Here is a 13832-nt window from a genome sequence, read left to right as displayed (position 1 = left end):
ACAGTTAACAAAAAAAGTCATCAATGCGACAGGTTGGAAAAAGGTTTAATATGAAACCTCAACTATACAAGATGTGGACATTTAAAACCACCTGGCCTGTAGATGGTGCAGGTTGGACTGGAAATGCAGCTGGATTCAGGTTAACATGAATATTATCGTTACATTATTCACTTTCAGAATTAGTAAGTGACCCGTTTTTAGTAATCACAGTTGTTACTTCTATTATTAACCAACATGCACAGTAGCAGGACACCGACTCCATCCAGCTTCTCATATTTCAGCCATCAGTTATTTCAGAAATAACAACCACGAGACACCGGATGCTTGAGTTCCTTCTTTTTAATGTGTTAACCTGTCATCTCATAAATCTGTTACACTTCTGAACCAAAATATAGGCAATTATACAGTATGTAAAACAAACCCATTTTTATTTTACACTATATACATTTCATAACGTGTGCATTGCATTATGAAAACAAAAGACAAAGGTGATGTAATAGCGACAGAACAGAGGAGACTTGCTGCGTTTGTTTGTTTTCATATTGGGAGGAGACCCGGGATCAAACAATAACTCAGCGTCGATTACTTTAGTCTGATCGGCGAACCAGATAGACGCACGAAAACTAGAGAGAAGGAAAAATCCCAGGAAAAATCATCTTGATGCCAATTTAGTTTCCACAAATTTGGCGCCCGCGACATCTTAAAGCAATCCCCTGTGAGTTATTTTCACACATGATCTGACCCAGGGAGGAGCTGACGATTTAAAAACACAAACAGACTTTTTAAAAACATTTTTCAGCAAAAAAACCCACAATGGAAGGCCGTGTTGGCACCTGCTTTACAGTTTTATAGATTAAACATCGGATCTATGACAGCAGAAATGATCAACGCACATTCAATCCCACAGAAACTTGCTATTGTTCGTCTGCAAAAACGGGAAAGTTTCGCCAAAATCAAAACCCACGAACCAGACGAGAAAGAAAAAATTAGTACGACTTTTTGAGAGTGCTTGTAGAGACGGTTTCAACTAAACCGATACATATTTTCTCACATGAATTTAGATGTGAAGCTATGATACAGGATGAGTTTTTTTCAGGCTTAAGAAACAAACAAACAAACAAAAGAAATAAAAAAAAGAATAAAGTAATTTTCAGTGGAATCTCATTCACTTTGTCTTCACGTGATAGCTTCTAGTAATTCCTTTTTGTTTTGTTCATTAACACACGTCAACGGAGAGGACGACGACATTTTAACGAGCCTCAGAAAACATGTTTTGTTTAACTGTGTAACACTAAACTTATACGCTGTTTGTTGGCTGTCTTTTAAATCAGACATTGTTTTTCTTTATTATCTAGAACATTCCACGAGGTAGACCATCTAAATTTGGCCATAAAATTTAAACATAGTTTGGCATTATATTAAATTTTTTTTAAAATATATGTTCTTTGACATCGACCGGCGCCTGACGTTAGGGAATGTGTGAGACTTTTTTTTTGCTCTCCAAATATATGATCAACATCAGGGCTGCTGACATTCAATGATATTCTAACCAAATCAAGGGGCGAGGAACCAATGATGAACCAATGAAATTGAACTTAATGAGCCTAAATATGAAAAGACTTGATGATGATGTTGATGTACTCAGTTGAACTCAAATCTTTTTGACAGGATTTGTGTTAAATAGCCTGATTGCGTGAATAACACCTGGCTGCAGCCCTGAAACTATGACACTTCTGTATTTATAGGTGTTGGCTAGAAGCACATTTATTAGCACGATCGTGGCTCATTCGCGGTTGTGATGTCAAACTAATGCATCTGTAGTTTGATTTTGACAGTTTCCTTGCCCTGAAAGTGGCTCAACTACAGCTATCACCAGTAGAGTTCAACTGATTTGACTTCTATCTCTTCTACGGCTGATTTGTAGTTAAACGACGACCATTAGAGTCCTATTAGAGCACCAAATGAAGGTGGTCATTACTACATGGCAATTAAGTGTAGTGTCTTAGTGTCTTTGTGGCCATTTAATACAAGAAAAGTGTGCACAAGCGTTAACAAGTAGGCATTTTATATCCTCACAGTGGATTCAAGCTACTCTACACTTTACTGTTTTAAGCTACATCACAGCAACAGTGCAATGAAAGCATCAGGAGCTGGAATCAAGTGAGAGGATGTGTTTATCCACAAATAGTGACATGGCGTGTGGGGGACATGCTACCATGTTGGTAAAATGACAAAAAAAAAAAGGTTGCGATTACGACATATCTGGAAGGACATTTCCACGTACAAACCGGGGTGATAAGAGTAAGAAGTCAAGGAGGAACAGAAATGTTACATTCTTTTCTTGAATCATCAAGATGGCGACATCTCCCTTTAACAACCATCTTCTCAGCGACACGCAGAGCTGAAACGTTCCCATCTGTGAATAATTCTTTCCCGACTTCTGGAAAGTGGTCGTCTTGTAAAATGAAGCTAAACGTTTAGCTCCGCAAGATTTCTGAGTTCAGTGACTGTATCTGCGTTTAAGCTCAGCTGAGCGAGTGCCCATGTCCTCTGAAGCAACCTCTAGTGTCACAGCTTGTAAAGACTGGTAGTGTACTGCCACATGTAGACTCTGCTACACACCACACGGTGCACATCTACATGCATGTAGTGTGATCTCGCGTACAGATGTTGGCCTTTAAGAAAAGGTCAGAGCAGTGAAGGTAAAACTTCTCCAAATATGGACTAAAATTAATAAAATATGTGGACTTACACAGAAATGTTCCCACCACACTTCGGGGTTAGCTTCTCTTCTACTAGAGATACTAGTGATTCATTAATCGTCCCTTTTATAGCTGAAACACACGATAAAGTTTAAAATCTAATATTAAGGGGCGTCTATTATTGTACTAGGCAATGAAGCACATTCAGCATTCAAACAAGTTGTTTTGTTAGCATCAACTTAAAGGTGCAATATGTAAAAATCGTCCATCTGTTGAATTCATACTCCAAACTAGTAGGGGGCAGCACCTCGTCAGAGTAACTGTAGATGCCATTAGCTAGTACACTCAGTTAGCTGTGCAGCTAGCGGTTCCTAACTTACTCTGCCCGGATTGGAGGCTTCGAGCACAAGAGAAGTGCTGGTGTTAGCATCAAGCAAAGGAGCTCTCGACCTCCGGAATCTAAACTAAACTGTTATTTCTTTTTCATTCTTTTGATAATTTGAGTCATTTTAACTTAAATTCTTACATACTGCCCCTTTAACAAGTGTTTAATGCGAGCACAACAACTTTTTTTTTTAATGACATTGTGTTCAATGCATCCAGCATAGTAGTCCACATTTATCTACCCAACATCCTGTTTCAGCTTCTTATAAAAACCTCCATGAGAACGTCCATTTTGTTTTGGAAGCTAGTAGAACAGAAGCTAGCTAGGAGTGGGCGCTGGGGCTTTAGCTTGTTATTTTAATTTTAGTAAATATATTTCATCCAGACTAAATGTGATTGTGTCCTTGCATCAGACTATTCTTAGTGTTTGTTCGATCGTCTTTGGAGCACCACATGGGTGAGGTTTTCTGCCATGAGTTACTCAAATTGTTCCAGATCGTTCATTAATTTCAAACCATTTTAACAGATTTATGTAATTGCTTTAACAGACTCCTTAAACTTCACCCATGTGGCATTCCACAGACATGAAATGTCATGCTAGAACTGATGGCTAAAGCTAATATATATATATATACCAGGTGTACTGCATGTATAAATGATATTTCCTTCTGTGTAAATCCAGCTTTTATCTCATTTTTAAAACATCTGTAGGAGCTCTTCAAGTGGCCGCGAGCAGAAAAAAAACACTGTCACCTGTTAAAGACCAGATCTGTACATGATGCACTTGCATGTGCATAATCTATGCCTACGCACACACACATACACACACACTGTGCATACACACAAGGTCATATATTATAATGACATCACATTTGTTTGTCAAATACCTTTTTCTCTGTGCAAATTTTAAACACCAGTGGTTCAATAAAAAAAAAAAAAAAATCAAAACAATAAAAAAAGCTTTCTGATTAAAACAGCATTTAAAAAAAATGAAAAAGAAGACGTGAAAACAGGAGAAACAAACTGAAACGAACAGAACTTGTAACGTCCGTTGTCCTGACGACTGTTGCTGTGGTGCAAAAAAAACGAGCAGGAAGTTCCGATGGTGGCACATGCAAAATGAAAAATGACCAATCAGTGCTGTCTCCTGTGTTTGCTCAGTCCAATCATCAGTGTTATTAGAGTAATATCCCATTACTAAAGCTGTCCACCTGAGGAGACTGCAGGGCTCGTTGCTTCCTGACGTTTGTCACACGATCAGGTAACCAGGAAGTCGATTTACCGCCCCGTCGCTCCTCCACGCCCGTCTGTCTCTCTGTTCGTCTCCACAGTTGTACAGAGCAACTATACACACGCCTATCTACACGACCAGTCTTTTTAGTGTTCGTCTCTGTCAAAAAAATACTACATTTATATTTACAACAATTAAATAGAGGTCAATTAAGCACTTGTGTGGTGTCGTGATGGGTATCGGAGTTCAATGCTAGCAGAGGTGGCGAAGCTTTTTTGTTTGTTTTCTCTTTTTTTTTTCCTCCATTTTTATAAAAAAAAAAACGGATAAAACAGGAAAGCCATCCTGGTTGTTAAAGTTACATCATGCCACAATAAATAAAGGTGTCGTTAAAAAAAAAAAGTGTGGGGGGAAAGAGGAGGAGGAAAGAAAAGAGGAAAGGACGATGGAGGAGAGAAAGGTTTTCTGTGCAAGATGGCTCTTCTGTGAAGCTTTAGCGCAAGAAGCAGTCGCAGTAGTAGTAGTAGTAGTTGTATGTGTAGAACTAGTAGTAGAAGTAGTGTTGAAGTCAGACTTCTGTGCTGGATGTTTCCCAGTGTGCGGTATGTGCAGGGCGGGGGGGAAGGCGGTGGGATGGTATCAGGAAGGATTTCTGGGTTGCTCTTGAAGACATTTCCCCGACTATCTCAACCCGAGCTGGCCTCGGACCAGCAGAAAACGGGTCCACAACCCCCGGCTGCCTTACTACAACACGCTTAACTAACACTAACACTGCGGTGCATTTTAAATGTCTGCAACTGGGAATCCACATCTGCACCCACGAATACGGCTCATCTCCCATTTACACGGCCGACGGGAGGTTATGGTGGGGGTTAGCGGTGGGGTTGGGGGGGTGCTGAGAGTTTCTCCCGGTCGCTCGCTCCCTCGTTTTGCATTAGTGGTAGGCTGTTTTTCTTTTTTTAGAGAGGTGTGTTTATGTGCATGTGTGCTTGTGTGCTTGTGTGTCTCAGTAGCTGTTTTCGTGGCCTGCCAGGATGTAGAGGTTGCTGTGGGCTGTAGGGTTGTCTGTAGGCCGGCTCTCCAGCACCACCACCCTGCAAGACAAACACACACACACGGGCAAAAACACAACATCCGGTTTAGTTTCGAGGGAAGGTAACAGAGGATTTATCAGTCATCATTTCGCCTTTAAGTCCCAGATGAAAGAACAGCCCAGTCTGCTTCAGTGTGTTGTTAGTTTTCCTGACTGAAGTAAACACAACACTGAGGAACACGGAAGTGTGAAGAAACCCAGAATTTAATATGAAATTTACAAAAAACCCAGCAACCCACACAGGATTTTGGTCCAAGCCTGTAAAAGCCCTGTTATTTGGCAAAAAAGGGCAGCAGAGTGAGATGACTTGCTTTGACACTAAGCGCTTCGCAAAGTGCACTCTGTCTACCCTGAGGAACACTGGGAGGAAGCTGTTAATACTGTTTAACGAGGATCCAAAGGCTCACACATTCACACATCACAACTCAAAAGGGACTCAGCTGCTCAGTAATGGGACACAGACACCAAAATTACCCGGTCCATACAACAGTAGCGCTTGGTAGTTCAAAATATTCATATTCTGTGCAGGTTTTTTTTTTTACCAATTCCTGACACATACTTTGACTTTTCCCCATTTTCAGGTAAAGAAATTGTTTCTGTGCAGAATTAGACCGTACTGAGATGATTTTGGTGTCTGTGCCGTCATGACTTAACAGGTAAAAATCCTCCCAGAAATTTAGCTTAATTTCTCAGACACTCTTATCTTCTTCATTCTTAAAAGCTCTTCATTAGTGACATCTGACGTCAAAGCAGACCTCGAGATCCCAGAAAGAAAAGAGGCAGCAATTTAGGCTGCAAGTGGTGAGTGTACCTGCGCTGGGTGAGGCCTCTGTTCTCGGCCTCCGGATCTCTACCGTCGGCAGGTCTTCAGTGATGAGACATCAGAGAGGATGTTAACGCCTAGCTAGTGTGTGTGTGTGTATGTATGAAGTGAAGAGGAGGTGTGTATGTGTTCTGGTGTGAGTGTGTGTGTGTGTTCTCACCTGTCTGATCCCAGTAGTCTGAAGATGCGTGTGCTGTCAGAGATCTCCTGGGTGATCTGATGAATAAATAATAAAGAGAGAAATGAAGGAAGAGGCAGAAAGTCAAGGTCAGAACTCGCCACGAGAAACCAGCTCAGACGTTCTCATCAAGATCATGACTGAGTAAAAACAGTGATGCTCTGATCGATGACTTACTGATCAAATTTAGTCAATTAGATATTCAGAACATAATTGTTGGACTTCAGTCTTTGAAACAGATGAGGCGAATAAGTGAATGTGACAGAAACTGTTTCTGAACCAGTTATGTTTCTCTGGCACATTCATGGCCCATCATACAGGCCATAATTATAAGCAGCCAAGTGGAATAAATGCTCGTGTCGACCTCCATGTTGTAATTATTTATCTGACAGCTATGACATCGCTCATTTGGCCCGAAGTTCTACAGAAATGTCAACAAAACTGTGATAAAGTGGCTGCAAACACACCATCACTGTCTATTACATCTGTATAACTACAAATATTAACACTAATATTATTTATTCAGCTAATTCAAGACTTTGCCGTCATGTGTTTTCACTTGTTAATAAAGTGTTAATTACAGTATCATGGTTAAAATAGCTGATTAGGCTTCGTTTCCCCTTCAGTGCACCTTGGATTAACGCATGAACGCTTCCGAGTTGGAGTAATGGAGGGTTTTCCTGTTCTGACAACATGTCAGTGCAAGACCTGTTAAGATCCTTTGACAGAGGGGATTATCTCACTCTCAGGAAATATTGACTAAATAAGCAGATAAAAAAGGAGGGACACTGCTTTCAAAGAAAATGTTATTTTGTTTTACAGTTATCGGAGACTCCGAATTTGAGAGGCTGCTTGTGAACAACTTTTCATCCAAGTTCATCGTCAAAAAACAAAAGATGGTGGAAGATAAGATGCAAAGAGTTTGGGGTTGACGAAAAACACACAAAAAGGTGATCTCTTATCAGGATGTTTCCACGTTTCATGTTCGGGGTTTGGAAAATCTACCTTCAATATTAATCAAATATCAGTTACTATTTAGGATTTAAGCAGAAATCACAATCCTCTTATAGTCAGAGATTAAATAACATCCTGCCATGATGCCTGAAAGTCAATCTCATTACAAATAGGTTGAAGGTAATCTTACCCTTAAATGGGCACAATCGCACAAACACAAACAAACAAACACACACACACACGCTCAGCATCAATCTCACCTCATTGGTCTTAAAACTCCGTCCCTGCATGCCGTGCCTCCAGAAGGCCAGTACGCTGTCTTGGAGACAAACTGCAAAGAAATAAAGACAAAAAGATTAAAAAAGATGAACACTGAATTATCTCTCGGTTCATGGCCCTGAATCGTGCTGTGTGGATCCGTTTTTCCCCCCTGACCTGTGGCTTCGATCTGGAAGTTGAAGGTGAGCTCGGCTGACAACTTCCTGCTGGATTTCAACCTTCCCTGCAGGTTCACTATCTTTATACACCCTGTAAAGAGAGAGGGAGGGGAGAGGGAAGAGAACAGATGCAGCTCAGTGAAATTCTGGTCTTGTTATTCTGACATAATGCAGTTAAATATGCTCAGTCCAAATGCACAAATGTGTAAAAATGCTACTCACTGTCGAGGCAGACCAGGATAGTGTCTCTCTCTAGCTGAGTGACGTGGATCACACACGTCTGCGGTGTGTCTAAACGGAGAAAGATGAGCGTCAGTTTGGCATCACTGCTAAATACAAAACATCTCAAATCAAGTGAGGTTAGTTCAACAGAACAGAACTCTTCTCACCCGCTTCTGTGAACCAGGAGGAGGTAGAGTTGGGGTTGACGGTGCCGAACCGGACCACCTGGTTGAGTTCGGTGCCTTTACTGACCGCCACACAGATCAGAGGGTAGGTCTGCTCCGGGACCACCAGCATCTCAAAGACCTCCAACGGACACGGCAACGGGAAGTCGATGTTCTGTCGAGGAGATGAGGAGACAGAAGGTAAGAAAGGGAAGCCGACCTCGATATTGTTCATTATCTCAGAGGATACAGGACTGTTGTTCTGCAAGTTCATCTGTATCTAAATCTCCTGAAAAGAAGGCATTTAAGGTTAAATCTTTTCAACCTTAGAAAAACTTGAATATTAGAGACAAACTTAAACTGTGCCTGTACGTTACATGTTTATATTCTTAACACTTCTGAAATAATTGTAAGAAACACAAATTTTAGGTTTTGAAAAGCAAAAACTGACCTTGATGAGCATGAACTTCTGCATGGACTCCACCCACTCCAACAGCATGACACTAGACTGGAAGGCTCCACACAGGTACTTATGGCCTGTGTACGGGTTACGGACTGCACGGAAACAAAAACAATATAAAACACATATAAATCATTTCATTTTCAAATCTTGGTATCTTGGTAAGACTTAGTGGTGGCTTTGCTTGTGTGCATTAAACTCAAAATCAAAAATGTGTGTTTTTTTCCCCCAATAAGATTTAAATAATGTATAAACAGTAATATGCTACATATGCTTATAAGGGATAATGCACAAGTTAAAAGCCTCCTTCACTAGAACTCACCTACGCAGCACTTTTGGCACCCTTTAGTGTCTGGAATTTTATTGGAGACGGCAAACTTCCTGCAAGCAGACAGAATAAAGGCTTTTAGTGTCGAGGTCAACATCACGTTGCACACATCATTCCGGTTGCTCTAAATGTTAGTGAAGTTATCTACATTTTCAACAAATAAAGACAGATACATGTAGGTGTAAGATAAAAGTCTTACCTGGGAATTATCTTATCAGGCAGCTTGTGTGTGGGAATGGCTACTGGTAACTTCTGTAACTGTCTGGCCTGTTCGAACAGACCGCTCAGACTATGTGAGTACAGCTGAGAGGCTTTTCCTGGGATGGAATAAAACGGAACAGAAGATGAGATGAGATAAAGAATCAATAACGTAGACTTGAGATACGAGATGTATTGACCCGTTGTAAGAATAAAACAATTTATAGCTCACCAGATATGGAAAGAAGACAATTGTTCATGACATACAGCCAGGTACACCGCCGAGGAAAGAGCTGCACACAGATGCAAAGGGAGAGAGCAAATGAACACCGTAAGAGAGCGAGCTTAATGCATGTGTTACAGTTTCCCATGAAAGCATCGGTTTGTGTTCATTTTCAAAATGCGTGATCTCCAGTCTCACCTGTTCCATCGAGGTCTCATGCAGTTCATTGAGGTTTAACGTGTAGATTCCCTCTTCAGCACCGAATATCAAATACTGATCTAAAAACACAAAAAACAAACATTTCACCTGTTATTCAAGCAAAGCAGCAGCTCACAGTAGACAACACTGAGAAGTGACTTCAAGTGCAAGTCCAGTTTGATTCAGGCTGTAAATAATGACATCACCCTGTAAAATGATAGTCAGCATCTGTGTCTGGTTCTGTTTTTGGTTACCTCTGGTGTCAGGATTGATCCAGGAAGTGGCACAGTGGATCTTTAAAGGACAGCCGTTGAACACCTTGGAGAAACACGCACCCATCTGCGAATGAGAAGAAGAGAAGACAACACCTCACTTAGCAACATAGTGAGCTCAATACCAAAATTCCCTGCAGTGTTGTTTACGTTTTCAGGAGTGAATAGTTTGGTTTAAAGATGTGACTGGTATGTTACAGAGTAATCAAACAGAAGAATAATAATGTAACGTAACAAAGATGTGAAGCAGGTGATTAAATATGTTAACTTTCTCATATAAAAGATTCTGTTTCCATGCTCATGTTCAATGTTGGAGAGCAGAGAGAGACTGTTACTTACATGGACTTTGGGTGTAGGGGGGAGGCCGTTACTGATCGGCTTCTAGGACAAGACAGATAAAAACACACACACATATAGAGTCAGCACTGGATTACGAACGATCCTGGTAACACACTGTAAGTGAATCTTACACAGGGGATCAAAATCTGACGGGCAGGAGCAACTCACAGTATGATTCTGATTCAGAGGGCTCGGATGTGATCACAACATGATTATTGAAGCATCAGAAATTTAGAGTGTTATAACTGTAATTATGTTTTAAAGCTAGTTACAGACTATTTTTAACGATCCGTAATCAAAATAAAAAGATTCAATTACTCTTTAATTTACTATTATATTTGCTCAAGCTTAAGCCTGATTTATGCTTCTGCGTCGCGGCGACGGCGTAGCTACGCCGTCGACGCAGACCCCTACGCGGACGTAGCCTGACGTGCGCCTCACGTCGACGCGTCGAGACGCGAACGGCAAGGACTGTGATTGGTCTGCTCAGAACGTCATTTCCGGCAGTTGCTTTTCCGGTCAACAGTATAACAACACGTCGCCTGCGCTTCAACATTTGTAATAACAGCATTTGTTGTTCAATATCCACGAGCTCCATCTCCAAAAACACCCGCTCCATCTCAGTTGCCATTGTTTACTGTCTGACCGGAAGAAAACCAAGGAATCCGATATGAACCCCCCGAAACCAAACAAAGACACAGCCACACCCCCCTAGCGGCTTGGCAGTGAATTGCAGAACAACGCGTTCCCTCGACGCAGAACTTCGAATGCTCAATGACGGCGTAGGGTCGACGACGTAGCTACGCCGTCGCCGCGACGCAGAAGCATAAACCAGGCTTTAGTCATCCTCACCAAAACTCAACACGAAGCCTCACTTAGATGCAAAAAAAGTCAATAGGAGATTTATGTTCCAAGACACTATTTTACTACTTTCTGCCTGACTTATTAATTTGCCCCACAACATCATGTCTTTTAATAAAATTAAGTGGCTTCACAGAAGCTAATTTTGTGTAAACATCCACTGAGGAACTTCCTGGTGAAGAGCAACTTACCAGAACGTCCTTCTTGTCTTTCCGTATGGGGACACTAGGGGGCATAGTGGACTGTCTGTCTGCTGGACCGTCCCTGTCTCCACTGTGTGGAGAGTTCAGCCCGTTACCTACAACAACAGACACAACACGGCATGTGACAGAGACACTAAGAAAGAGAGAGAGTGGTGTGAATATGCAGCTGTGTGTTTGAGGAAGAAGGTGAGTGAAGAAACAGAAATAGAATCAGCTGCACACTGACACTTGTATCGGCTTCAATGAGTGCAATCTAATCTGCAGGACTGCAGATATATAAGAGCTAAAAACAGTAACAAACAAACTAGTGGGAGCAGAGAGGGAGGGAAGGAGGGAGCAGGCTAGCAGGAAGAATACAGAGGATCAAATATAGTCATGAGCACAGGAAGGTGTTAATGCACCACCGACATCCTGCTCGATATTGGTCAATACCGGTCAAACTATGACTGGTGTGTTTGTCGACTCTACCACTCTCATACACTGGCTAGTATCCAACAAATCTGCACGAACTGCTCTGTTAAAAAAGGTTTCAGGTGGCTGTTAAGTGGTAAAAAAAAGTAGGATCTGGGGCTAAGGACAAAACTAAAACAACACTTAAGACACATATGCACACACACCAGGCTCCACCAAGGTGTGCCTGCTGAAGCCTTTAAGGATCATTTTAGCAGATATGTTTAATCAATATCTGATGAAAACAGTATTAGAATGTGGGTAATATCCAAAATACTCCAATTATGCTGTACATTTCCATGAGTGTTATTCTTATCAAGTTGGAATTAAAACTGATTTCTTTGTGCTTTGGTGTCTCTGTTCCTGTTCAGCTTCGGACTCTCATGTGCTGTTTTCCACTGAGGCGATGTGACAGTGATTATGGGCTGTATAAATAAACTCGACTTGATTTTAGGGGTTGACCGATATTCAGCATGTTTCTGATTATCTGCATCTGTGTTCTGATGCAGCAGAATCTGTCTGTAGTCATCAACATCTGGTCTCACTCAATGTCCCGCCCACAACACTATGTGATTGGTTACAAGTCACAAATAATGGCCAATTAGCACCGAATAATCTGAATCTTCAATTGAAATTACCTCCGAATTGTACTTATACCATAATGATCAACCACTAGAACATTTGCCTCAAATATGGAAGTCACTGTTTGTTGGATGAAACTCTTATTGAGCCTGCAATTCATTCAAACCTTCAAAGCTGCAGACAGGAACAGGAAATACCAAAGTGAATTAAAGTAAAACAAATCAAAAACATGGAAACAAAGTTCAATCAGTTATTATTAAACCCCTTTAAAGAAGTCATCGGGGCAGAGATATGTGTCGACTAACATTCAAACTGACTTTTTGCCTCTTCCTTCTTCCTCCTATGAAGCGAGGGGGAGTGGTAGCAGACTACTAGCTTTGGATTGATTGGGTTAAACAACCAATCAGACTTCACAAAACAAAACAAAACAAAACAAAATGATACAAAAAAAAAGACAAACACTTATACTGAGCAGGAGCTGATGGACAAAAGAAACTACAAACAAAAGACTTAATAAAGGACTGTTATTAATGGACTCATGGAACAAAGAAATCAGACTACGAGGACTGACTAATGGAAGACCACACAACCAATCGGAGGGGACGACAGGGTCTGCGGACACTACCGATCTATCAAGTGGGCTGCTCTTACTCTCTTCCTTTTCCTCCTCTTTTTCCTGCTCCTCTTTCACCTCCTTCAGCACCTCCCACGCCTCCTCCAGCTCCTCCTCTGTGTGAGGTGTGTGGAGCCACTCCCAGAAATGCCTAAAGCTCCCATCATCCTCTGGGGCAGAGTGTTCCACGTCCGTGCGTTTGGGGCTCTCGTTACCTAGGCTACTGCGGCGGTGGGGTGGCAGCTTCGGGGGCGGGGGCCGCGGAGGGACGTTGGAGGGCTTGGCAGGGCTCGCCGTCTCTGGGACCGGACAGCGTTTGATGGTGCCTCCACCTCCGCCGTCGTCCTCGCTGTGTGACTGGCTATCGTCGTGTTTCTGTTGTTGCTGCGGTGGCGGTGTGGACGAGCAGATGGACTTGGGCTGAAGGGAAATACGCAGAAGGATAAAACGTTAGCTCATTTCTGTCGCACTCTCAACGACATTAAACAGAATGAAAGAAAACCACATTACAAAAGACTAAACTGAATGATTTTTCATTTGAGGGCTCATTTAAATGTTCACTGCGGCTGTTCGTACCTTAGGAGGGAGCGGAGGCGGGACCTTTGGCCTCATGATAGTGCTCGATTTACTGAAGAATAAGAAGATGGATGACTTGAGAGTCCGCTTAATAAAACACTCAGACGCACAACTGATATTTATGAAAAACAAGAATGAGACTGAAAAAAATATTCACATCTGTCAATGAGTAACCACTGAGGCTGTGGTTTAACTTGTCAAGTTAAGGACGGATTTCTGAAAATCACAGTTTCAATCACAAATATGCAATCACATTGTTTTTAAACATTTGTATAAAATTTGGAGATGTTCTTTGAGACCAGTCGGGTATTTGACGGATTATCAGGTGATGAAAGAAAGAC

At 41.7% G+C, this 13832-nt stretch overlaps 1 protein-coding gene across 8 annotated transcripts in view; it reads right to left on the bottom strand.

Moving 5' to 3' along the window:
• Positions 1–324: 324 nt before the first annotated feature.
• Positions 325–13832, bottom strand: part of LOC115596453 (mitogen-activated protein kinase kinase kinase kinase 3) — a 44328-nt gene continuing 30820 nt past the window's right edge. For 4 of the 8 annotated variants that reach the window (XM_030441574.1, XM_030441577.1, XM_030441576.1 and 1 more), the window contains 17 exons: positions 13492–13543; positions 12954–13335; positions 11259–11365; positions 10207–10248; positions 9850–9934; positions 9596–9675; positions 9407–9467; positions 9176–9293; positions 8971–9029; positions 8640–8743; positions 8192–8363; positions 8025–8093; positions 7801–7893; positions 7626–7696; positions 6394–6449; positions 6222–6275; positions 325–5411 (listed from right to left, as the gene is read on the bottom strand). In XM_030441574.1, coding sequence (XP_030297434.1) covers positions 5324–5411; positions 6222–6275; positions 6394–6449; positions 7626–7696; positions 7801–7893; positions 8025–8093; positions 8192–8363; positions 8640–8743; positions 8971–9029; positions 9176–9293; positions 9407–9467; positions 9596–9675; positions 9850–9934; positions 10207–10248; positions 11259–11365; positions 12954–13335; positions 13492–13543 — 1693 coding nt within the window. In that variant the 3' untranslated portion in view covers positions 325–5323. The remainder of the gene's footprint in view (positions 5412–6221; positions 6276–6393; positions 6450–7625; positions 7697–7800; positions 7894–8024; positions 8094–8191; positions 8364–8639; positions 8744–8970; positions 9030–9175; positions 9294–9406; positions 9468–9595; positions 9676–9849; positions 9935–10206; positions 10249–11258; positions 11366–12953; positions 13336–13491; positions 13544–13832) is intronic. The other 4 variants (XM_030441580.1, XM_030441581.1, XM_030441579.1 and 1 more) reach the window with 3 other exon arrangements.

This window comes from Sparus aurata, chromosome 15, assembly GCF_900880675.1.
Source record: "Sparus aurata chromosome 15, fSpaAur1.1, whole genome shotgun sequence".
Classification (NCBI taxonomy): domain Eukaryota; kingdom Metazoa; phylum Chordata; class Actinopteri; order Spariformes; family Sparidae; genus Sparus; species Sparus aurata.
The sequence above is the reverse complement of the archived record's forward strand: the minus strand, read 5'-3'. Positions and strand labels throughout refer to the sequence as shown.